Raw genomic sequence first — 27,353 nt, forward strand, 5'->3', positions numbered from 1 at the left:
TTGGACAATAGTATAATTATATATGTAGATAATTTAAACAGGGTTTGATATGTGCTTTACTGTGTTACAGCAATAGACCTCAGCAACATACCCCACTCCAGCCAAATGATAACATACCATAAAATAATCCATACGTACTTTGATTTATACTATTACAAACCAGGAACTTTATTGGAAGTACCATGTTAGTTGTATAGTCACAGACCCTTCAGCTGACATACAGAAATTGTATAAAGCCATGCTCCAGCTTCTCATTGTTTGGTGTGTGAATAACAGGTACTTTGTGACCTAGGTTCCTTTCTATAGCAGATCACTTTCAATCCAGCAGTGACACTGACATGTTAAAAAAAAAGGAACAGTGCTGTGCCTGAAGATAAACTTGTGCCAGCTTAACATACAGCACCATGTCACTATCATGTCTGGGTTTGTCATGTGGAGAATAATCTTCCAACAAGTAATATTTTGGTCACACGGGCAGAGAGTCACCAGTGATGAAAGGGCGGATAATACAATTTGAAATGTACTTAGAGGTGTGAGAGAAGGCACTTGACAAGATATTATTTGGTTTTCTATTCTACACCAATCCAAATCATGACTATGTATCCAAGCTGTACAATGCTGTCTGTCATCTCATGTCCTTAGTGTTTACATATTTGTCACACTAATTGTCTCACAAAATCCTCCTACAAAATGTAATGGAAGTCATTTCAACACCTTATTTTTTTAAGGTGGTTAGTATTGTTTTTAGTCACTGAGAGGTGAGCTTGCTTTTGTGATTTGGATTGTGTTACAAAAGCCACTGTTGCTTGATCTTGAGATTATGGACCTGGCATTTTCCTGCAGAATTTTCTGTTAGAGAGTAGAATTTGTGGTTTTGCCAAAGGTACGGTTTTCGTTTTGCCAAATATGACAAATCCAAGCCCTGAAGCAGCAAAGTATCCGCAGACAATCACACAGCCAACACTATGTTTGGCTGTTGGTGTAATGCCTTTATGTTGGAATACAGTGTTTTCAATTCAGATCAGATTCATTTGTGTAGAGCTTTTTATACAGCATGTCACAAATCGGCTTTACTGAAATTCAGAAACTTGTGCGAGCTTGGTCTTGGCCCCTAATGAGCAAGCCAAGGTAACACTCCCTGATAGCAAGGGAAACCGAAACTTAATATCACATAATCAATAAAGTTGCTTTTGCTTTGTAACCACAGCTTGTAAATAATTTGCTATAAAACTTACAAGAGTAGCTTATGAGCTAAAAGAAAGGACTAACGAATATTTGGTAGGAGGTACACAGATTATTCAGTAAAAAAACAATTAGTAGTTTAATTCAGAGTCTGCACAGGAAACCGTTAACCACAATCTATCAGAAAAGCCGATGGCGGTGTTCAAATCAAATCAAATAAATGTTTATTTGTCGCATACATAGTCATACACAGTATAAATGGCCTTTGGTGATGGCTCTGCCCATAAACCGAGGAGAGACACAGAAAAATATATAGATAAGACTTCACTGACTGGGACATACATTTATTAACATATGACACTAACGGCACTCACAAGATTCACACACGAGGAACATGAAATGGTTAACGTTAGACAGATACAAGAAACAAGAGTACATTTTACATTAACACGAAACATCCACACATTACGCCTACGATAACCAACACCCTGCACACTTTGACACGGGTTTATATACATTTAGACGAACAAGGTGCAGGTGTGTGCAGGTGTGGTTACAAACAAAACCTCCCTCCCACTGCATATGGCAGGCCAAACCACGTGACTCTGGGGAGGCAAGCATTCCGTGACAGGTAATATAAGGTTAAACTGAAATAGATCCTAAAATGTATTTGTAAAGGAAGTAAAATAAAGTCTAAGCTATAAAACAGAATTTGTCTGGGGGCAAAAAAATAGATAAATGTGAATATGGATGAATAAATAAATCTAAAGGGAATGTATGAACACAAGTATGATTATATATAAATGTACAACTATTCAATTATGTAGCTCAGGGTGAAGGTGCAATATGGCGCAGTACAAATAGCAAAATATGGGTGTGTAAAACTGTGTATGATGTTATAGTGAACAATGGTCTAGACCAGTGGGGGAATCCAGTGAATGAAGAGTAGTCCCATCAGTTGCCCTGGTTCAGAGCCCGAATGGCCTGTGGGAAGAAGCTCCTCCTCAGTCTTTCCGTGTTAGTCTTCAGGGAGCGAAAGAGAGAAGAGCCTATTATCAGGATGGGTAGGGTCCTTCACAATCCTACTGGCCTTGGTCTAGCACCACTTACAATAGATGGTCTGCAGGTCAGGAAGTTCCGTATGAGTGATGCGCGCTGCTGAATGCACCACCCCCTGGAGAGCTTGTCTGTCCTGATTGGTGCTGTTCCCAAACCAGACTGTGATGTTCCCCGTGAGGATGCTCTCAATAGTGCAGGTATAGAAGTTCTGCAGCACCTTGGAGGGCAGTCTGAAGTCTCTTAGGCATCTGAGGTGGTAAAGACGCTGACAAGCCTGAAACTGTCTACTCTTTCCACCATGGTTCCGTTGATCTTAAGAGGTTGATAGTGCCGTTCCTGCTTGTTGCTGCAGTCCACAATCAGCTCCTTTGTCTTGCTAACGTTTAGGAGGAGATTATTTTCCTGGCACCAGTTCTCCATGTGTTTAATCTCATCTTGGTAGGCCCTCTCGTTATTGCCCAAGATCACGCCCATGATGGCGGTATTGTCAGCAAACTTGACGATGTTGGTAGAGCTGGAAGTGGTCACGCAGTTGTAGGTGTACAGTGAGTAAAGCAGGGCTCTTGGGACACAACCCTGGGGGGCTCCAGTCCTGAGGGTGAGGGTGGATGAGATGCAGTTGCCCACCCGTACTGATTGTGGTCTGTCTGTTAGGAAGTTGGAGGATCTGGGACTGCATCCATACCTGTGTGTATGGATCTCCAACTTTGTGGTGATTCTGGATGGGGACAATAGTGTTAAATGCTGAACTGTAGTCATCAAACACCATTTTATCATAATTACCCCTCCCTTTGTCCAGGTGGGTCAGTGTGGTGTGAAGCAGATGTACAATTGCATTGTCAGTGGAGCGGTTGTGCCGAAATGCAGTGGGTCAGTGGAGGCTGGCAGTGAAGAGGTCTCTGACCAGCTTTTCAAAGCACTTCATCAGGAGACTCATCCGTGCTCATCAGTCCGGAGGGTGGGCTCCTGTAGTCTGTAATCCTCCGTAGTCCCTACCACAGGGTTCTGGAGCCATTCTGTGACTCTAGTTTCTTCCTGTAGTGCCGCTTTGCCTCTTTGACCGCCCTGTGCACTCCGTATGCCGCAGACTTGTACTGTCCCAGTCTGCGTCATTTCCCAGTCTGTGTCATCCGGAGCGCCCTACAGAGCAGCCGCCGATTAGTCTCTCAAGCACGCAACCTCCCTCTGAACCAGAGTTTCCCGTTTCAGCCTTTGTTTATATTTTGGTATGAGGAAGATGGCGGTGTGGGCCAACTTACCAAAAGGTGGATCAGCTAGTGCTTTATAACTGTCTTTGAATGGGGTGTAGCAGTGATCTAGTGTCCTATTTCCCCTGGTGGGGAAGGTTATGTGCTGATAAAATTTGCGCACTGCATGCTTGAGGTTAGCGCGGTTGAAATCCCCAAACACAATAAGTGCAGTATCCTGGTGATGTAACTGAAACTGTGAGAGCCTCATGAAGTTCATACAGTGCGGTGTCCGTGTTAGCCTGAGGTGGAATGTACACAGTATTGACGATGACTGAGGTGAACTCACGAGGAAGGTAAAAAGGACGAAACTTGAGGCCAAGCAGCTTCAGGTTGAGTGAGCAAGGGCAGGCAAGAGAAATCACATTAGCATTGTTACACCAGCTGTTGTTTACCGTCACGCACACCCCACCACCTTTCGACTTCCCTGATTCTGCCGTCCTGTCCATGTGGTGTACCGAGAAGAACTCGGCTGGCTGGATAGCTTGGGTTGTTACCGCTGGGTTCAGCCATGACTCAGTGAAGCAGAGGAAATTGTAGTCCCAAATGTCCCTCTGGAACTTTCTCCTGGCCCAGAGGTCATCAAGCTTGTTATCCAGAGACTGGACATTGGCTAGCAGGATGCTAGGTAAGGGAGCTCGGTGGGCCCGAGCCCTCAGCCTGTTCCTCACGCTGGCTCACTTTCCTCAAGGCCTTTTCCTCGCGTTTCCTTTGTTCTCCCTCAGGATCTCACTCAGCCAGCTTGGGTCCGAGGTTAGAAATGGCTTGAGGTGAGTGTTTTGTAAAACAATAGAACCAAGAGCCTCTCTGTTGTATGAGATGACATTGTGGTGAAGAGAAAAAAATTTTAATTGCGAAAATTTGCAAAATAAAAAAGCAAAAAAAAAGTGCAAAGTGTGGTTGGAGCAGTCGTGACGGCAGCTAACCTCACCGATGCCATCGTGAAGGTGATTGGCTCTTCAGTAAAGAAGAGAAGGTGGAACATGCACTAAAGCCAGTCAGGTACAGCAGGAAAGTCCATGGTGTTCAGGCTGGTCTAAAGGGAAGACAAGCAAAAATACCCCTTCTAGTTTGAGCATCAGAAAAGAAAGAAGAGTAGAAGTTATAAGAAGAGTAGAAGTTCTCTGGAGAAAAGAAACAAATTGCTGAACTAGCTTTAACACCTTAGCTACAAAGGAAAGCCATAAGGTAGCAGAAATATGAGGGCTTCCTGAGACATCAGAGCCCCACTGCTCCACCATCAACAAACATGACCGAATGTTTGAGAGTGGCAGGGTGAAAGCACCATCTGTTTATCTTAATTTTCTCTGTCTTTGAACTCCTCTGAGAGTTGTGCACTATTTACATTAGTTTCAAATGAGAGACTGGGATCCACAATTACTCCAACATCTTTAACTCTTACAAAAGATGTGATTGAGGTTCATTGAGTAATTAGAGAGTGAGGACCTAGCTGTTTCTGGGCCTAATAGATGCACCTCTGTTTTGTCAGGATTAAGTGAGAGAAAGTTTCTCAACATCCAGTGTCTGACATCCTTTTTGTATTCATCAATAATACTAAGATGATATGTCTTCTAGTTTGGCTAAGACATATAGCTGTTTCATCAGTGTAGCAGTGGAAACTAGTGTTTACATACAATGTCACTTAGAGGTAGCATATATATAAAAAAAGCATAGGCCCTAGAACAGATCCTTGTGGGACATCATATCTAACCTTGTATGCTGAGAAGTCTCCATTTATGTTAACAAACTGGTAGCGACCGGCTAGATAAGATTTAAACTAGGAAAGGGCTGTTCCCCTAATTCCAACAACATTTTTGAGTCTATCTAGTAAAATGTTGTGATCTGTAGTGTCACATGCTGCACTCAGATCAAACAATATAAGCAAGGAGTCATAACCCTGGTCAGAAACCAACAACAGGCTGTTAACTGCTTTAATCAGTGCTGTCTCTATACTATGATGAGGCCTGATTTGAAAGACTTTGTGTGTCTTGTTCTGATTCAGGTTTAAGCTCAGTTGCTGAGCTACAGCTTTTTCTAGGACCTTGGAAATAATTGAAAGGTTTGAGGTCGGCCTGTAGTTTGACACCTGTCATGGGTCGATGTTAGTTTTTTGATAAGTGGTCTGATTACTGCTAATTTGAATGATATAGGTATGTAGCCAATGTTCAAGGAGGAGTTTATAAAATTTAGTAAAGGTTCAATTACTTACAGGTAGGAATTCCTTAAGGTTTGTGGGCAGTGAATCTAGTAAGCAAGTGGAGGATTTTGAGCGTGAGATCAGAGATGTAAGTTCTGGGTCTTGGATAGATATAGAGGATTCTAGTCTTTTTTGGATTCGTGGCTCTGATCTCTATCTAACTGATGTCATGCTCTGAATGTTATTTCTAATGTGCTTAATTTTCTCATTGGAAGAAAATCATGAACTCCTTACTACTGTGATATTGTAATCTGAGCACTGGTGTCAGTTTTATTCCTAGTTAGATATGCAGTTGTACCAATTAGAAATCTCTGATTATTTTTGTTATTTTCTATAAGGGTCAAGATATAAGCTGTTTGAGCGGTAATAAGTTCCTTATACTTAAGAAGGCTCTCCTTCCATGTAAGTTGGAAGGCTACAAGTTTAGTGCGGTGTCATTTACTTTGTATTTTTCAAGTGTTTTGTTTTAAATTTCGAATGTGATCATTATACCAAGGTAATAATTTGCCCCTAATTTTTATATTCTTAAGTGGAGTAACATCATTAAGTGTGCAGCGGAATACTAATTCTAAACAGTCAGTCATTTGATCAAGTTCCATGGAGTTTGAGGGTATCCCAGTCACAAATGATAAGTCTGGGAGATTTGCAATAAATCTTGATGCAGTGGCTGACGTGATCATGCGTCTGGTGTAGTAGCGAGATGGGGTTACTATACTGTGGCTTATATGTAGTTTAAATGAAATGAGGGAATGGTCTGAGATGGCATCAGACTGGGGTAGTATGAATTTGATCTCTATGTCTACACCGTATGTCAGAACTAAATCAAGCATATGTCCACCAGAGTGTGTGGGTTCTCTTATACATTGGGTGAAACTAATTGATTCTTATATAGAACTAAAGGCTGATCTCTAGGTGAATATTGAAATCACCAATAATGGCTCTTTCTACTAGAGTGACTAGTTTAGAGAGAAAATTTCAAACTTGTTAATAAATTCAGAATAGGGTCCTGGTGGCCTGTAGATGCCGATTTGTGGAAGAGGCTGGGTGGGCTTCTTATCGCTGGCTACATAATTTATGCTAGTAAAAATGTATTTCAAAGGACTCAAAATCTTAACCAGCTTTCTGGTTTATGCCTAATGTGCCGCCTCCATGTCCAGTTAGATGAGGGTGGTGTATGTAACTGTACCCAGAATGACACGTTTCATTTAAAGCTACTCATTTTGCTTCATCCATGTTTCTGTTAGGTCTGTCATAAGATTGTGGCTTATGTTATAGGAAAGGAAAGCAACACCCTCCTTGGTAGGATGGATACCATCATGCCCTAAAAGGCCAGGCTTGCCCTCGAATGTGGTCCAATTATCTATAATCCCCACACTGTTTTGTGAGCACCACTTGGACAGCCTGCAGTTCAGTGAAGATAACCAGCTGTACGTTATATCGGTGCACCGCTTTGGTATGAGACCAGAGCATACTACAGCATCAGACATCACCTTTGCTAATTGACACACCTCTGCAATATTATTTTTAGTAATTTCTAACTGGCGAAGGTGTATATCGTTAGCTATGTAGTGAATTTTGTACTTTTAATGAATTGTCAGTTACAGTTGTTAAATTTAATTGCAGCACCACACTAATTAACAGGGAAAATGTATTAATTTTAATTAGTGTATTAATGACTAAGCCAAGATAAGAAAACATGCACTGCAATTAGTGACTAAGACTCTATTAATGACCAGTAGTGGCTAGTTCACTAGAATCATTATAATCACAAGCATAACAATGTAAACAAGCTAAGGTTAACACAAACAAAATTGTGGTGGATACAGGGAACTAGATTAATTAAAATAACTCGAAAGCTAAAAGGACTAGAAGACAATTAAAATGTTTTTCAAAAAATAAATCATTTAAAAAATAATTAGAGAAATTCAATCTATTGGCAGAATCAACTGGGTAATCTACTTATCGATCAAGGCCAACAAAGGAAAGTTACCAACAAATTCGTAATAAAAATATGCCTACAGTCTAATAGGAGGATCAGGAGAGAAGACCTTAGGATATGGCTCTAGTGAGAATCACATAGGTCTTCGCAGGCAGACCTTTTCCGAAATTAAAGTGGGCAGTGTATTGGAATTTCCAGTCTCGTCCAGACAGGTATGTTCAATAAGAGCCATGATGGGCCAATTACAACAAATATACACTAACAAAAATAAATAAATAAGGTAATAACAGAAGATACAACATCCAATTAAAATATTGTAAACAAAGACAACTCAGTATTTTTACCTGCTTATCGAGAGGTTATTGACTTGTTTAAGAAACGAATAAAAAGAAGCAAAAAAATGTCTTCGGCGAAGTTTAGTGGAGGAGGGGGGTTGCACCCCCCCGTTTCAGTGGCAGTTCACACCTCGGACCCTACTAGTCTGCCAACTCGACAGACTCCTCTCCTCACCTCTCAACTGAGGAGGTAGAAATTGTCAATTATCTTTTGGAAGAAACCAGGCCTGCCTAGGTCATGCATATTCAATAGCCTCTGTTCGTGAACGGGGGAAAATAATTTAAGAGATACAGGAATGCATAGGATGTATCAAGAATCAATTATAAAGAAAATAAGGAAATAAAGCAATAAAGGGATACTACTACTACTACTACAGAATGAGGGTAGAGCATTTTGATAATCACTTTAATTACTTTCCTGGTTTATAGATGTTACAAACGTCTAACACAACTAGGATTGAATAACAATTTGTTTACAATATTCATGAAGTAAGCAACATACAGATAAGGTAATATCAGTGAATAATATGAGTTAATGAAGGACAAGTAATGAACATAATAATAAGAATAATACGACAGCAGGTATTTATAAAACAACAGGAGCACGCATCAAAATTGGGAAATTATATTAAAATCACCATACATTATTGGTTGATTATTTGACATCATAGTAGATTAAATGGTATGTTGTTACTTTGTGAATATGTGCGGTGAGCAAGGTTACTTGTTCTGGTAGGAATTTGAGGGAATTTATGGTCTTCCTTACTATACCCAGGCTGGTAAGAGCCTTTCACCTTACTGTCCATCAGTTTGTGACCATTAGAGAGAAGGGGGCTTGTCAGGGACAAGGCCATCTTGATAGCTGTGGGCAATGGTAGCTCAGTGGATAAAGTACTTGACTGGTACTCAGAAGGTTGCTGGTTCAAGCACTGCCCCTGAGTAAGGCCCTTAACCCTCAATTGCTCAAGTTGTACTCAGTCATAATTCTAAGTTGCTTTGGATAAAAGCGTCAGCTAAATGCTGTATATGTAGCTGGGCCATTTTATGGCTTTGTTGCTAATCCTCCAGGCACCAGCATGTCCCAGGTCTGGACTGTGGCCCAGAAATGGAGGAGAGCCCCTCATTTGGCCAGGTTAGAACATCTCAAGTGGAATCATTATTAATCTGTCTTCACTACAGCTCCTACATGCAATGTCCAGCAGCCTGGCCCCCGGTATACAGTTTACTACTAGCTCATTTCACGTGTTGCAAAATAGGGTCCTATAACCAGAGCTCTTTCAACAGGGTTCGCAGTGGGTGCCTTACTGAGTAGGACAATTTAATTAATTTAGATTTAATAGGGCTGGCAGTAATCAAGCTCTGTTGAGACCTTTTAGCCTAGTTCACGTTACTGGAAAGGTATGGTTTAAGAAATGTTTAGATTTAACAGGGCTGGCAGTAGTCAAGCTGTGTTGTGTCTAGCATAATTGATCCGAGTTATCATCTAAATTATGTCAAATGTTAAGTAACTAAAGTAACTTTTTTTTTTTTATAATGATATTTAATAATTGAAACTGAAAAACTATATTTTTCTGTATTCTGCAATTAGTTTTTTGTCTTAGTTTTCATTCTAATACATGAACCACTGAGAAGTCGCACGCTGTTCTGCGTTGCTGTTTGGCTTTATCATCTGACATGGTAAAAATAAAATCTCTCAGCAATTATGTTTTTCTTTAGCACATAGCTCTTAGACAGGCTGTTTACACCTTACATTACATGCATTTTGGGTGATCAGATCATATTTGGATTTCATTTGGCTACATGAAAAGCCAGGTGTTAACACCCCCAGGATACATTGTGATTATAATCAGATCACTCAGACAACATTCGGAGGTGGTCAGAGGCAAATCTTCACCACATTTAATGCAAGCGTAAATGGAATGTGTTTTTCAATATCCACATACATTTACAAATGGAAATATGTCTGACAACAGCTGAGAGGATATTTTCTCACAAATTAAATTCAATGTCTGGTGTCATATGTGAAGGAATGGAAGGTATTGTGTATCAATGAATTCTTTACCACTAGTCCTGACTTTTCTTTCGTTCCCAAAATGTCCTTTTTTGCACAAAATGACAATAGTGACACTGACCACTGCAGAAATGACAGAAGCTGCAAGACCATCCTTCTCCTCCACCAACAGATGATTTGCTGGCTGCTTTAAATGTCATTCTCCCCCCCACACAGACACACCATTTGGCAGCATATAATGCACTGTGAGAAACCAAAAAGAGGTAAAATGGACATGAAGAATTGTTTTGCTGTGCTTTTTATGCAGGAGAGTAAAATCAGATCTCATCTGAGGATGTATTTTAGTGAGACATGTAAACTGAACACAGCCAAAGTATATCCAGATACTATCCGGATATGAAACATTAATGCAAGGTGTAAACAGACCCTTAGTGTCTGGTAACATAATATTAATGTTAATAATATATAAATCTCATTGATGTTTGCCTATTATCTGTTTGATAGCTAGCTACCTAGCTTGCTCATTTGAGATACAGATCTAGCAAAATTATAACACTTATTAATTTGGGTTCATTTAGTCAAAGATGGTTTAATGGAGTGGATATGTTGAAAAGCGCACAATGAGTTAGCCAACTAATAAGAGGGAAAAACTTAAATATATGAGTAAATAAAGAAAAAAGTAATAAAGAAAAGAAAATAATAAGCAATAGGTAACATGCATTGCACACTGTACAAGCAGTAATATAAACAAATATAAACAAATAAAGGCAAAATAAACAACATTTATAAAATGTAAAATATATTTTTTCTCCGCAACTCTGCTTCACTGCTAGTGGATTGTATAGTTGAATAGTTGAATATAAAATAGTTGAATATGCCCACATTTAATATTGACAGCACGGTGTCATACACTCATGTCAGCACTGATGAGGTCAGTCTACGTCTGACAGTCCAGATTTATACTGTCTAGTATATTCACAAAATTGGTTAGGCAAAACTTTATGTAGGTGAAACTGTGAAGCTTATGTCTTCTCTGGTTCTAATGCTTGTGACATCGTCAGCATGCTAGACTGCTAAATAGACTCTGCCTCTGCTCTGGCATATCGACCATGTGGGCTTTGTGGTCAGTTCTGAGGTGTAGGTGAAGAGGATGGAGGGAGCTAATGGTTACACTTTATAGCGCTTAGGTTTGATGTCATTAAATGTATTTTTGTTTTTTGACCAAGTCCTCGATGATTACAAAAAGACCCGGATCAATTTTATCTTTGTTTTGTGGAGTAGAGAGAGGACACAGTTCCTCAAGGATAGTGTATGTAAGTAGGATAACTTTTTCAGAGGTACTTTATCAAAGTACCATTTGGAAAATGCAATTTACAATAACATATGTCAGAAGTTAAAAAGATGTTTAGGAGTATGCCTGACAAGTGACAATGTTTCATCATCTCACATTATAGTTACCAGTTTTTGTGATATGTTAAAATAACAATATTAACAAATATTAATGTAAAATAAAGAAATACTAAGTCAACATATTATACTGAAATAATAGTTAGCAGGTTGCTGCTTCATTATATTGATGACTCAAGATCTTAAGATACTTAATACCAGTAAATTATTATTGCCGCTGAGCTTTTACGTTTTTAAGCCTTTTTATGTTATTGGTTTCGACATACCTTATTGAAATAAAATTATTTAACGGTTGATATTTTATTATTAATGTCCTTTTCTTAAGCAATAACATTTGTAGAGATTTTAAGATATGAGGGTATGTTACTATGCCCAGCCATAAGATTCTCTTTCTCTCTCCCCCCCCACCCCGTCCCTGCAGATTGTGAGCCAAAGGGGGTTTCAGATTGGTCATTTGATGAAAATTGTCTCTTCTGCTGCTTAAGACGAGAGAAAGTGAAGGTAACTGATTTTTCTTTCTGGCATTTCCTTGGTGTCCTTATCAGTATAGCTTTTCAGATTTTTAATTCTACCATATGGGTCAATTGGTGTTAGCCAGCTTCTTGCCTTTGACTGGTGGTCAGTTTTTGAACAGATTTGCTGATGGCTGCATAATTTGGGGTAGAAGACCACTCTCAACTCATAGCAGCAACACTGACATGTGTACAAACCCTAGTAACACTTGCTGTACCTGATAAACTAGTACTAGCTCAGCAATTGCTACTAGGGCTGCACAATATGTCATTTTTTTACATTTGCAGCATTCATCTGACACTTTTATCCGAAGCAACTTATAAACATGACTTAGTACAACTTGAGCAAATGAGGGTTAAGGGCTTTGGTCAGGGACCCAATAATGGCAACCTGGTGCTGGGGCTTCAACGGGCAACCTTCCAATTACTAGTCAAGTACCTTAACCACTGAGCTACTACTGCCACGACTGCCATTTTTTTTGGGCCATTGTGACATGGATTTCCACAATAAACACTTCACAAAAGGCTGCAATAACAATTACATTTTATAGGGCTCCCATTGGTCATGGTCCCTAGGGTAATTGACTTAAATTTACATTCTACAAAATTGGACAGAGAAACATAAAGGTCTGTAAATTAGTCTTCATTACTTTAGGAGAAAACTGACACGTTCAAAATGACATTATCAAATCTTGTGAGAAGTGGTTACAAGATGGTCAGAAAGCAATCATTCATTAAAAAACAATACAGCAAACTACTTTGCTTTTAGCAGGATGGAATTTTGACATGTTCAAATGGTTTATCAGAAACTCAGTCATAGTGAGAAGAGAATATTGCACAGAGGGCAACAGTAACAGTTGAAAAAATTACGAAGTGAATATAAGAGGCTAAGTTTAATTACTTATAAAATGCATAATACAAATATGTATGTAAGGTTTAATATGAAATGTAAAATTACTGGCAGTAAAGTAAGCTGCTTCCTCATCACCACAATTAGGCTGTGTCTGGAAAGAAAGTGTGATGACAAAGTAGCTAGCCAGTATTGGATACAAAGTTGTCTGTTGGTATATGGCAACAATGTGCGCATTAGTTGCTTAGCATATTTTCTATGTGAGAAGTGCTTTTTACAGAAGCTTCTCTGGACCCTGACCTTCATATCTTGCTATACATGTGAGCTGAGCTCATACCATCAAAATAATACCGAATTCTTTACATGCTATTTACCAAGAAATATGGTGTTGATTAATGCAGCAAAGAAGGCTTCATATTTAAGCAACAGTAATTTCAGTGTAACATAGACCAATATTCAACCTGTCAATCTGAAGGTAATGCTCCTTTTTGGGGTAAAACACTGAAACCTGGTCTTACTGAAAACTGTTAGAGGAGCCGAACATCTAGAAACTCAACAACATTTAAAAACACAGGAAATGCTCAAAAGTCAACTAGTGATTCTGACACAAAAGTTAATTATATATGTTTGCATAATCATGTCAGTGTCACAATGACAGTGGTCTGCTACCCAAATAACACATTGTCTGCATTGATTTTTGTAGTCAGTACTAATGAAAAGGTGACTGAGTTGTGTATGTCTAGAGATTGTAACATGACAATCAATTTAGTATGACACTTAGGTTTGGAATTACATTTTTAACCCTGGATGTCATACTATGTCTTTGACGTATGTTGGGCCTTGCTTATGTTTTGATGGTGTTTGTACTGTGGTCTACATATGTACCTCTTGTAATTTGTCTCCTTGTGCATGAACGTGTTCCTCATTCAGCTTCACTGATTAACCAGTGAAGACCAAAAACCCATACTGTGCTCATGTCATTTTCATTTGCAATTGGTTATGTATGTGTTTCAGTAAAAAAATAAAAAATAAATGATTTATGTAACATTTGTTTATTACTCCAAGCTCACTCACACTCAAGTATTTCATGATTATAATTATACCCAAATGTAACCTATTATTAAAAAAGTGAAAATTGTTTTAAAGTGCAAAAATATTTAACATTGGAGCCTAAAACTGAGCGCACATTTTAAAAATGTGAGCATGATTGACCAAGATCTCACACATTTTCTTTGCCATCATGCAAAACACATGTGCTCACTCACATTTACCCTGGTCTCATTAAGATTTATCTTGCAATGCATCATACAACTGTATGTACACTCTGTGATACATCCTGCTCCTACCCAGATCTGCCAGACCCACTGCGCTTTTGTTTGGGGAGGCTGTTTGTGCATTCAGATTTATCCTATGTGCTCATTCAACATTTCCATTTTCATTACTTCTACACTGCCAGAAGTCATCAGCTAATCAGGATTTTGACCAATGAAATTGCTGCTGACTCTTCCCAGCATTCCCAATGGTTGAGAAAAGCACAGTGAACACTGTTTAAGTGCATTTCATCAATGAGAAGGAAGTTACTGATTATAATATCAATAATAAAACAGTGGCTCATTTTTGCAGTTGCTTAGAAGATTTATGTTTTCATACTGTGTAAAGCTTATTAGCTAGCTCAGTGAGAAAGATAGTGAAAAGGATCTACAAATTAAGCACTTTTTTCTTTGTTTCATTACATTGTTTTGTGTGTATAAATAATCATACAGGAAACAAGATTTGAGATTCTTTTTAACTGCTATTGTAATAAATCCTCACTTTTGAGAGCTGATTGTCTTCTTGGGTTACTTTGTCTTCTTAGATTACTTTGTCTGACATAAAACCTTTGGGCTGAGGTTTCTTTTAAAAAAAATCTTTATAAGATAAATACTGCACCAATACATGGCTGGCTTTTTAATATAAAAACCGCAGTAACACATGGCTGCTGATTAACCATATTTAGCTTGCTAAGGTAAAGTATAGTCAATAGTCAATGCTGCTTAACAGCATTCCAATGCAAGCTATGTGTAGCCAGGGAAAACATTCTGCACTGAGCTTTACTGTACTGAACATAAAAGATTCTACAGAAATAACATTGCAGTTTTGGCGATACTAAACAAATGTAGTTTTAAAAGGGATGGCTCCTCTCATTACTTTTGTGTAACTGTTATAGCCCCTTATAGCTACAGCCAATAATAAATATAAAATCTCTTGCATACCTTGTTTGTGCACATTTACAATAATCCAATCCAAGTAAGGTTGTTAATGTTGGCCAAAGTGGAACATGTTACAAGCTAGTGTTGTTTCAATGATGATGAGCAAAATTATGAATCCCTCACATTACAGGTTAACTAGCTAACTAGCTATCTTAAATGTTTAAAATATCTCCAACATAATCAGCATCCAAAGTTTGTAAGAAAAATCTACTTGAATACGGTGCCCCCTTAAAACTGCTTATCTAATTTTGTGATTAAAGGGACAGTAGTGATGACTTTTCATGGACAACAATGTGTTTCTTGCCATCTTCACTGCTAATCACTTAGATACGTAGCAACCTAGCTTATTACTGGGAACCCTTGTACATGTGTATTTCAAAGATAGGACTGTGTTATACTTGCTCTATGTTCAGTCAAACTGAGCAAAAATGCCTCTTTTTGGCTGGTCTTCCCATAATTTTTACACAAACAGTGGTGCTTCCACAGTCTTTGAGCTGTCTTGGGCATTGTGGTGATAGGCACTTGGGCACTGGCTCAACTGGCCCCTTTAGTTGGCCCAAAATAAAAACATTTATTTTATTCAGTCATGATTGTTTGATTTTTCCCACTATTCCTTTTTATGGATGTTAAACCTTTCTTTCTCAGTTAAGAGGAGACTATTAAACACTATTCAGAGAATTCAGTGTAATAATAAATGTTTTCAACTAAGATTTTTTAAAATCACCTTTAGGAGAACTTGGTTGGTTTGAGCAACCAAGTCTTATCAGAGGTGGACATATATAGGCAGGAGAAACCCAATATCAACAAACTCGAGAGGCAAGCAGAAGACTTCCTCAATGCTGTCTTCTGTAGAAGGGGTAAGTTGTATTCATTTTCTCACGCATCTTAAATAAATAGGTAAGCAGGCAATTGTTTGCGGTTGGAAGAAAGATTATGTATGTACACACATAGATTATGTATGTACACACATCTCTCTGAGCAAATTATAATTTTACTTTAATTTTTAAAATTACCAGTTCAGTGGCAAACATGAAAGCTGATCTTACTTTACAGGGTTCAACATAAGCAATGGTTCAATGGTCTGGGCAAGTTGATTGGTCAATCAGTGCTCTGTTCAGGCCAGTTACAGTGTTTCCGCCAATCACAGCCATGAATCAGTTCATCTGTGATGCTAATTGGCTGAAGCTAGTTTCACCATAATGATGAATTCATGGATTTTATAAGACAAATGCTAGCATAGCTTTTTCTGAAATTTGTTAAGTAACACTTAACTATATAGCTAGTTAGCTAAGATAGTAACTTTCCTGCACCAAACTAGCCTGCAATGCTATGCTAATAACCTACCTTAGCCTGAGTGGTATGCACTGAACATCAGGAGAATGTGTTAGACTTCATTTATTCTCACTGAGATGAAAATATTTATCCGTCTTTTGATACATGTGGTTCTCTCCTGGTCAGAGAATTCTCCATTGGCAGTGGCTATGTTTATCAAGATTTTGTAGCCTCAGACAACTCAGTCTGTAACTCCAACAAAGATTTTTATCAAAACTAGGAATGTCAGTGTTAAACCTAAACTTATACAGTGTGTATTCAATTAATGGCCTAAGCTTTATGGAAAAGTGTTACTTTGCTGTTTTTCCCCAGGGCCAGTAAAACTGATCAACTGGCCTGGGGGGCATGTGGGGGAAATGTTTAATTGGACACTGTATTAGCATATACACTGGTAGCCACTGGTAGGCATAAAGAGTTGCTCAGCTGTTTAGCACTGATGTTTGTTGTTTTTTCTTTGAATGGGTAACCATGATTCAACCTTGAGGGTGCACATGTTCTACTAGAAGTCCAAAATGTGGATGAACATAAAGCTGTTTATTGAATGTTCAGTTTTATTGTATGAAAACTGATTATAGATTTGTATCCGGACCAGTAGCGAGATGGGTTAAAATCCTAAAATATATCTTAGACTACTGGTGAAAAATCATTACAAAGGGAAATTGCTGCCACAGTTGGTTGCAGACAGAGAGGTGTGAATCAGAGAGAAAGAGACGATTAGCATATCATTTTAAGAAACATTCTATCAGTGCAATGGAAGAACCTGTAAAATAGTAGACTCCAAGTAATATTGGATAAGGACTGTTAGTTGTCTGTTGCCATTGCATTTTTATGTGTCTCAATTGTCATACAAGTAACATTTTATCAATTCTTTTTGAATGCCTACATACATTTCTAGTGTGTCTACATACATGTGTAGTGTGTCTACATACATGTATAAGAATATTTTTTTTGTCTTGCAGAACCTTTCCAGTTTTTTGTTTGTGTGTTTATTTTTTAAGGTTTTAGTTGTGTTCTTGTGGACAGCGTTCTTCAACTCAAACCGAAGAATTTCAGTAGCGTTTAAGTTAAGGAATTGAGCAAATTGCATATATTTTGTTTTCAATGACCCATTTCTGTCTTTGTTTTGGATCATTGCCATGTTTAAGGATTTATCCTTACCCAAGATTCAGATTCCTGACAGGTTACCAGGTTTATGGAACTTGTTAATTGTTGTATTTATGGTGTATTTTTGGTGTTATGACTTTGTGCCTCAATAGGATACATAATTATTCCTCACCACAGAAACAGGCTTTTAAAATGCCCTTCCCAGTTCACTGATTAATCCCACTAAAATTCTGTGGGAGAAATTGAAAAGGAAAGACCACAAGTGAGAGCTATGGACTCAAATTTAGATATGGCTTGCTTGAAGTAATGTTGACTTGTATAAAAAGTGCTAATAGCAAAAAACACATTTTAATTTGAATCAGTGTCATACCTTTTTTAAGATTGTTTCCTTCAAGGAGAGTGTCTCATTATTTATGTTGGTATGAAATATGTGTGAAATGCAATACATTATTCTGCTAAATATGTAACATAGGAGATAGTTAATTTTGTTATGTAGTGAAAGATGTTGAAACTCAAAACCTGTAACATATTAACCGACTAAAGGCCTTAGACTAGTCATGTTTCTGAAGACATAAAAACTTTTCAAGAGTATGTAGTTATTTATGCATTTGCTCTCTGGGTTTCATTTTTAGCAGACCTCCCAAGCTTCTCGGATCCCCACATTCCTTTAGTGGCACGGGAAATAATGCAGCGAATGATCAGACAGTTCGCAGCAGAATATACCTCAAAAACCAGCTCAACTCAGGATATACCCTATCCCCAGTCCCAGCTCAACGGCACCAAGGACCAAAGCCTGCCCAAAGCGCCCTTGCTGGACTTGGCCCTGACTGCGCCCACTGCCCTCTTTGGTGGTACAGGCCCTGGGACCAGCACTGCTGCCTCGGCACAGAACCCTGTCCTCAGCAAGCTGCTCATGGCTGACCAGGATTCTCCACTGGACCTAACTGTTAAAAAGCCAGATGTGGAGCCCTGTAACCAAGGTAGATGATTTGAATGATTTTCGTTTTATTTTTCCTTTCAAATAAAATCAATTTTACTCCACGTAATGACTATGCAAATGCACCAAATCTTGAACAGGCCATTACAAGTCAAAGTTTTGGGGTTACACAATTGTTTTGTAATTGAAATGATTTAAATATTTAGAGTAAATGTATTATTTATAGTTGTCATTCTTGATGATGATGATGATAATAATAATAATAATAATGACTAACAATGGTAAGTAAAATAAAGGGGGGGGGAACAAAAATGGAACAACCCTCTTAAGTAATCAAATTTGTCTGCATTACAGATTTGTCTGCATTACACTCATTTTGTGCTCTTGTTGTTCAAAAAGATGGACCCTCAAAATTAATAATTCAAAACAGTGTTTATTTTGTGTGAGGAAATATTCTGCACAAAATATGCTGTTAAAAGTTTCAGGATTACACAGATGAACGATATTGCCCTAATGAGGACACATTATATTGCCCTAATGAGGACACTACATTTTCTGGATAAAGCCCCCCTTAATTTAAGCACCATTAGTTAGACTGATAACTAAGGTAAGATGTGAAAATGAAACTTGTGTTGACATTATTCAGAGTGAAACCAAATTACTTTTATTTTTCAGGTGAGGTTCTAAAGGTTCTCCTAACTCTTCCAAGCGTCACTTCCTTTATAAGAAAGTATACCATAAGTTAATTATCAAGATTATAAGATTGAGAGTCAAAAATCAAAAGTATCTGTTATTGTATATGATTTACTGTGATGCTGCCAGCACAAAGTGCGTGAGAGGCGAGGGTATGGTAAAGGAGTCCAGGGGGAATGGGCGGGTGCTGCTGTGCAGAAGTTGGCATGTGCCTCCTGCTGTATGGCCAGAACCCCCTGGAAGATCCCCCTCAGCCTCCTGGAGTGCGGCGTCCCAGGCCGTTATCCTGTAACGTTCCTCCAGGATGTACTCCTCTCAGTCTATGAGGTACTGCAGCTACCTGCCTCTCTGTCTTGCATCAAGCAGGGCACGCACCTTATAGGTGGGTCTTCTCTCCATCTCCAGCAGTGGCGGCGGTGATCTCGATGGGTCCTCTTTGTCAGAGAGGGTTCCTTCCACCACAGGCTTTAGGGACAACACATGGAAGGCCAACAATGCATAGCTGTTCCCTGGCAAGCCTGTCCTACAAGTGACCTCATTAATCCAACTGAGCACTGCATATGGACTGGCATATTTCAAACCCAGCTTGCCTGCGGGTCCCACCCAGCCATCTTGTAGCAACCCGTGCTTTGTCTCGTGGGGTAACGTGGGGTCTCTCCATGCTTTTTATCTACCTTTTTTTTAAAGGCAGTTATAGCAGAGCCCAACCGTCGGCCAGTTTCCTCCCATACCTGTTTGCTGCATTGACACCACATCTGGACAGCGGATATATGATGATGTCCTCAGGCAGCCAGAACTGTCTGAAGCTGTGACGAAATAGCAGATCGGCAGTCTCCAACACTTTGGGTAGTGACTTCAAAGGAATGAACCTGACCATTTTGGAGAATCCATCCACTGAAACGAGGATGACGGTGTTTCCTTCAGAGACAGGAAGGTCATTTACAAAGTCGATGGCCATGTAAGATCAGGGACATTGTGGAGTGGGTAAGGGGAGCAGCTTACTTGCCGGCGGAGTACATGTTGTTTTTCTGCAGGCACAGTCTGCACAGTCTACACGTGTTTGACAATGTCCTTGTGCGTCACCGACCACCAATAGTGTGCACGCAATAGTTGGGCACTGCATGTTGACCCCGAATGGCCTGTGCCTAACGAGGTGTGTGCCCATGTGATGAGGGCTGTGCGGTGTTTAGGTGGAGCGTAGAGCCAAGGTAGGCAGTGAGGATGGGGATTAGCCACTTCGAAGCTGTGATCCAGATCCCATCGCACGGCTGCCAAGAAGCAAGAGGAGGAAAGCACTGGCTCTTGATTGGTGGATTGTGCATTGGCAGTATATTACCTAGAGAGTGTGTCCGCTCTCACGTTCTTCTCCCCCAGTCTGAAGGTGATCTGGAAAACAAACTGGAAGAAAAAAGGAGCCCACCATGCCTGCGTGGAGTTTAAACGTTTTGCTGTCTGAATGTACTCCAGGTTTTTGTTGTACGGATGTAGACTGGAGAGGCACAGCCCGCTTGGGGAAGCATTGCTTATCACAGGAGGGTGCCCACTCTAGAATGCCATTTTTCTTCCAGGATATGTGAAGGTTGGGTGCGCATACCCAGAAGAGATCTATGTGATGGGCTGACAGGGAGAAGAAAATAAATAAAAGAAGATGTGCTCAGTGTGCCCTCCGTCTACTTGAAGGTGGACATGAGTGAAAACCTGAGTCCACAGATCCTCCATCAAGCACATGCATATGTAAGGGAGACGGTAATGAGATCAGCTTTATCTTCAGCTTTTTGGCGAAACTCCGGTCCATGAGGTTTCGTGCTACACCAGAGTCCACTAACACAGTGACTGGAGGGGAACGACCCTTGTGCGAAACTCTCACAGAAATACCAAACTTCGATGGTGTAGGAGAGCAACTCACCAGATTGCCTTTTCTCTTTGGCTCTTCTCGCTTGCATTGAACTCCAGCACCCTCCAGCTGCATGGGTTCTTCGGGAGCTGCAACTGGTCCTGCTGGTGGACTGGAGGAGACCCTCTGCAGAGATTGCAGTGTCTCTCTTACAGGAGAGGGTTGTAAGGCTTGGCAAGATGCATCATATCATTCAGGGTCGCCACCTCCTGCTTGCCCATCTCCCCACAGACCTATGAGGAAAGCATCTACTAATGCTGGTTCATTCCAGCAGGTCCCAACTGCCAGTGTCGGGGGGGATATTTTATAACAATACTGTATGAGTTTAATGTAATTGCTGCCCTCAATAAAGCAATTGACAATATTTAGTTGATAATTGGGCTAGTTAGACTAAACATTCCTAAGCTTGACTGCTAGCTCTAAATACCACTTTAATTAGAACCTTTCTAGCAATTTGAAGTATGTTGAATGGTTTTAACAAGCAACACAATATTCCATAACATGAGACAGTTATTAATATAAGTGTATAAAGAATTACAAAGCCATTTGTTATGGTAAGAGTCATTATCTTTAAATGGATAAAACTTGAAATAGTGGTAAACGATCTATTCTTCCAAGACTATGGCATCAATGCATCTTTGAAGTCACTAAAGAACCTTACCAGGACCTTCTTACTTAAAGGTAGTAGGTTTGCTCTATGGTGTCAGAATTACGTATCAGTCTATCTGTCAATCAGGTAATTCAGTGCCCAGTTTCTGGCATTTTCATTAAAACCAATATTTTGTAAGCTTTTTTTTAAAGTAGTCAGTGTTCATCTCTGTCAAAGACAACCAACAAGTACATAATGTATTTTTCTGTCTCTAGCAGTATCAAGACCATTTAAAATGTGGTAGAAATGTTCTTTTTTTTTTCCTGTAAAAAAAATCCTGATTTATCTTTGCAAAGAACAGTTTGAAAGAAGAAATTACTGGAACTGTTTGTTCACTAACGATACCAAAATTATGCCTAAGTATAAAATTGGCTTATGTCTATAGTTAAGATCTGAGATCTCACCTGAATTGGAATTACATTAATTGTTTTCCAGGTAATGGAAGTTTTCTCAATAAAACTAAGTTTAAAGGTGTACATAATATGGTCTAAAATGACAAATTGAATTTATGCTCTTGTGGCTTTTCTTGTATTAATGGTATATTAAGAGTTTTTGCTACTATTTAAGGAGAAAGGGGATAAAGTGTGAAGGTCTGTAAATCTTAGCTAAAGGAAAATAATTATTTTGTCCAAAGCAAGCTAAGAAATCATATTTTTTTTTCTTTGCAAGACTGTATTAAAAGCGTTGGCTTGAATACAAACCTTGTAACGATCACATATGATAAATAATGTGTACACATATATCAACCTTTTTTCCTTTTTTGTTATTTTTATTCGTGTTGTCGATTGAGCACATACCCCGTAAAGGGGGGCACGCTACATGAGTTTAGGGCTCGTCCCTCACCGAGCAGATGACTGTAGTTGGGACTGATCACTTAATGGGAAGGATGATTGCAAATGGACTGGCAATGAAATGGGGAATTACAGGAACCAAATTAAAGAGGGTTTTTTCCAATACATGGAAGCATCAGGTCAGGGGAATATTTGTATAATGAATAATACCTAATGTGGATGTATACACATGTGTAAAAAGTTTACAGCGCTGGGGTGTTAGTCGCACAACCACGTCCTTGTTCGTATATCTGAAAGAGTCCTGAGGAAAGCAGAGTGAACGTCACAACCTGATGTACTTAGCTACTACACCTATCCCCTTGACTTTTTCACTAGTGTACTACTTTTCGTTGAATGTTTCCAATTCATCATCACTGGCCACCCCTGAAATCTGTTTGGTCTTCCTGGATACCACCAACACTTTTCTTTCACAGAACTGGCTGTTTTTGTTTTGGTTTTTTTTTCTCCCAGAATCAGATTTTGTTTATTGGCCAAGTACATTTTCACATACAAGGAAATTGACTTGGGGAAATTGGTGGCAATCTGAATAAAAAGAGAAAAGAGAATACAATAACTAGAAAAATATATTAGGTAAATAAAATTATACAATATATATGAAGAATAGTGCAATAATATTTGCCCAGATTGAATAGCTTACAGGTATGCTAATAAAAAATATGCTATGTAATAGAAAAAATATGTTCAATGTATTCACAGGGCAATGGGTTTATGAGGCTGGCTGCAGTTTGGAAGAAAACTGAGCTTGTGGTGAGAGTTTTTGGTCAGAACAGACTTCAGCCTCTTGCCAGAGGGAAGTGCTTTGAAGAAACTGTTTCCACCCACAGTTTCCACCCACAGTTTCCACCCACTCATCTGGCAGAAAGTTGTTCAGCATATGATGTTAATTGCAGATGCCAGCAGAGCGAAGCAAAATGAAGTTGTGCCAAAACACCTTCTCCATGTGTTCTTATATCATCTGTTCTCTTTCACATGTATTCTTTTTCAGAAATCCCAATATGAACATAGCTAACCAAAACAGAGTCAGCGGCGTGTACTCCTGAAACTTAAATGAATATTAGAATAAATATTTTCTATTTGCAATTCTTTTCTTTTTCAGTACATGTCTGACAATATTAATTAATGAGCCTTTTGTAAAACCTTATAAATAAAAGTCTGATTAGCAGGCAGTAAATGCTATGTATAAAAGTAAGAGTATAAAGTGCTTGAACCCATAGGTTAGGATATATGCTATTATTTAGCTTAAGTGTCAGCTCATCTAGCTGAGGTCTTGGTTACAGATCACATTATTGTAAAACCTAATAGAGCATGTGCTGGTTTAACTATTACAATAGGTGATTGGCTATACAAGCAATTGATTAAATAGAGGTTCAGGTTGTTTTGCCTGTTTCTGCATTTCAGTTCTCTCCTTCATGCAGGCTTTCTATAATGAATGTATGGACTTACTTTTTTTTGTAATACTGTAGTGTCAGTATGAAAAAAGAATTGAAAAACATCCAAGAAGCACATTATTTGCAGTCACAGAATGAGCACAGCCACAGCACAAGCAGAATGAACTTGTAGGGTAAATCAAGAGAATCACTGAAAAGACACATGAAGAGGGTAACACTCTAAAATAAACTAAGGGAGACAGATCAAAGTCATCAAAAGCTTACACAAATCAACCACTCTCTTAAACAACATTAAATGACTAATTTAGCTAGTTTAGAGGCTGCAGGGAGACACACAGCATCCTGCAATCCCATGCTGTGCCCTCCCCACCCTCTCTGACCAGTGGGGCCGTCAAAACAATACTTTGCCTAATGTTAATATTCAGACTAAAATATGCACTAAAGACTTGAAAGTAGACTTGTACTCATAGTCTTCATGAAGTGACTTATTTCTGTAAGTTATTCGGATTTGTCCTTCCTGTATGGTTTTCCGCTATTATGACAGTGAATGTTTATTTCAAACTCAAGGTTATGATTTTTTGGTTTTTCTTTAAACAATGAATTAACAATTCTGTCTTTTTTTTTATTTTTATTTTTTGCTATGTGGTCTTGGGCCCCCTAAAGTTGCCTTAGCCACCCAATGGTCAGCCCATTTATAAATTTCTAGAATTGTCGCAGGACTTAGATTGTGTAACTTGTGTAACAGAATGAGAACAGCAGAGTAGGCTCAGCATGAACCAGGTTATCTGAGGTATGATGCAGTTAAATTTAACTTAACCTTTTTTAATTACTATAAGAGAAATAACTAGTTGCCAAGATAGTACTGTAAAACATTTCAGAATTTGTAAGATCAGATTTCCTTAAATGTGGAGCTGGAGGGGGCCTGATTTGCACCAATGAATACAATATTCATGGTTGACTCAATTAATAGCAATAAACATTTGTAGATATGTATTTTTTGTATTGTGTAATAATAGTTAATAGTTCAAAAGTAATGACTCAAAAAAAAAAAAACAGCACAGTGTTTATTGTAGGTTCTCCTGGCTCCTGGCTCAGTCAAATAGATTATGTATACACCTCATCTTGAAGAGATTACTCCAACTGAGGCCATTACATATACAATTTCTATTTCATATTGTATGAGGTGGGTAATCATAAATAAATTCATTCAATAAATAAAGAAATAATAGCCATGAAATGCTTGTATCTGATTACTTTCCTAATGTGAAACCTTGAGTACCTTATGGGCATTTGCATTTGCAACATAACAGAAATTTAAAACATGCAACATGGTGGGAGCCAGAAAGTGGTCTCCAGAGGAAACAGAGTTGTTTATGCTAAAAAGACTTTTAAAAAGTTAGAAAGATGCATGGCCATAAAACTCGGAATAAAGAGTGAGTATATAAGCAAATGAATGACAGTGGCTTTACATGAACTAGACAGAGCAAATTAAAACATATGTTGTAGAATGTTGCAGGACATGATGTCAGACTCCTGCCTCTCCTTTAATCAGTAGGCTACATGTGAGGTATGTTCACTGTGTCTTCCATAATTGTGAAGTAATTAACACAAGCATGCCAGCTGAAAAGCAGGTCAGTCTTAATCTTTAATGTGAACTGGCTTTTTTTTTTTTTTTTTTTAATATAGAAAATACAGTCTTAATGTTATAGGAGTTTAATTAAGTACCATAATATGTAACATCACACACAATGTATATGTTTTGTGTGTTATATTTGTTTGTTTGTTTTGTTTTTTAACAAATATACCAGTTATTTTAGCTCGCCCTGTCGGAGCTAGATTGCTGAAGACAAGGGTGGGTTTTTTCAGGTTGAGTAACTAGCTCTTCCACGATTCACTGTTTTATCTAAATTGTCTGTCTGTTTAGTCTTTATTAGTTCAAATTTGATACATTATTAAGAAAAAAATACTGCTCATTCTACATTTTTAACTGGGTGGTCACATGAAGGTATTTGTCATTTCAAATTATTTCTGCTATTATAGTATTGTTTGACTAGCAGACTAGGTATCTTAATTGTAAAAGGTAAATCATTCTTTTCCATTTATTCAAACAGAAGTGCTTTGTATAATTCTACAAAGGTGTACATTTTTGCTTTCAGGTTGAGATATGGTTGATGAATAACACAGATAGTCCCAGTTGATTGGCTATGGTAGGAAGGAGTTTTTACAACAATTGAAGAACAAATACATTTTTGTGGAAATTGATTTTATCAACATTTTAAATTGACTGCATTTGGCAGTCGCTCTTATCGAGAGCAACTTATATAAGTGCCTGTTGTCTCTTTATGCTAAAGAGAGAACAGAGCAGACAAGTATAGTTTTTTTTTTTTATTAGATAATATTAAAAAAATTTAAACGCAAACTTAATGTTTAAGTGCTCTTCCAAAAGATGGCTCTTCAGTGCTCATTTTAAGACAGCAAGAGACTCTTGTATTTGGATAGACTGCTCCATCATCATGGCCTCAATCTTTCTTGTTTCTTAAGGCTTAAGAGGATTCCAAATCAAAGACAGGGACACGTGAAGATTGAAATGACAAAAACAAACAATGTACTTAAAGAGCAAATCCAAACAAACACAATCCAAATGCTTGATATGCATACTAGAGGGACGCAGTACTTCACAATGAGAAAATAAGCTCTGTTTAAATACATTAAGATTAATGAGAGTCAGGTGAGAACAATTAGTATTCTGGTCAAATGGTCATAGGGCAACATAGCAGTTATTAATATCTTCTTTTGGAAGATTGTAATTATTTATTGATTCATTCATTCATTATTTAAAATACTAAATTATCAATTTCTTACTCATATTTCTGATTCTCTGCATTTGCATTTCCCCTTCAGTTTCATTAGAGCTAGTTAACATGTTAAGTAGAACAAAGAGAGATATAGTAAGACATGCTGCATCACCTCAAACAAATTTTTACATTTTTAAATTTTTTTGCATATTGTTTTTGATTTCTGCCCCACAACCCCCATCCCTGCAATTTAGTCATATCCAATCCCCACCTGTCAGGTAATTCTCCCGTGTCACACAACAGCTGCCAACCAGGGTGGTCTGTCACATGCTTCTTCCAAGGCACATGCAGCCGATCACTACACATCTTTTCAAACTGCAGCTCATGCGTTGCCAGGAGGAGGCGTAACATGTTCAAAGGATAACACTATCCACCCCTTTCTGATGCATGAGCTCACAGACATCCATAATTGGCTAGTGTCACTTTAATTGACAAGGGCCAGTGAGTATTCCACCCCTCCCTCCCTGAGAGCACAGCCAATTTTTTTTCTTTCAGGCTCCCAGCCACAGATGGCTGTGGCATCACTGGGGATCTAACTCCCAATCTCCTACAATATCTCAATGACAGGGCAAACACCTTTCTATTCTGCAAGGTGGACTGTACTAGATTGTACTAGTTGGACTGTAATTTGGATTATGAACTGTTTTAGAATTATAGGTCTT

The 27,353-nt window shown here is 38.5% G+C and overlaps 1 protein-coding gene across 4 annotated transcripts in view; it reads left to right on the forward strand.

The window, feature by feature from the left end:
* The window catches only part of lcor (ligand dependent nuclear receptor corepressor), a 59,875-nt gene that overhangs the window by 22,698 nt on the left and 9,824 nt on the right, over positions 1–27,353 (forward strand). For 2 of the 4 annotated variants that reach the window (XM_081706167.1, XM_081706168.1), the window contains exons 3-6: positions 10,082–10,233; positions 11,799–11,878; positions 15,719–15,845; positions 18,057–18,404. In XM_081706167.1, coding sequence (XP_081562293.1) covers positions 10,164–10,233; positions 11,799–11,878; positions 15,719–15,845; positions 18,057–18,404 — 625 coding nt within the window. In that variant the 5' untranslated portion in view covers positions 10,082–10,163. The remainder of the gene's footprint in view (positions 1–10,081; positions 10,234–11,798; positions 11,879–15,718; positions 15,846–18,056; positions 18,405–27,353) is intronic. The other 2 variants (XM_027010487.2, XM_027010488.2) reach the window with 1 other exon arrangement.

Source organism: Electrophorus electricus, chromosome 23 (assembly GCF_041902795.1).
Source record: "Electrophorus electricus isolate QZ-2024a chromosome 23, ASM4190279v1, whole genome shotgun sequence".
In the NCBI taxonomy this organism is placed as follows: Eukaryota; Metazoa; Chordata; class Actinopteri; order Gymnotiformes; family Gymnotidae; genus Electrophorus; species Electrophorus electricus.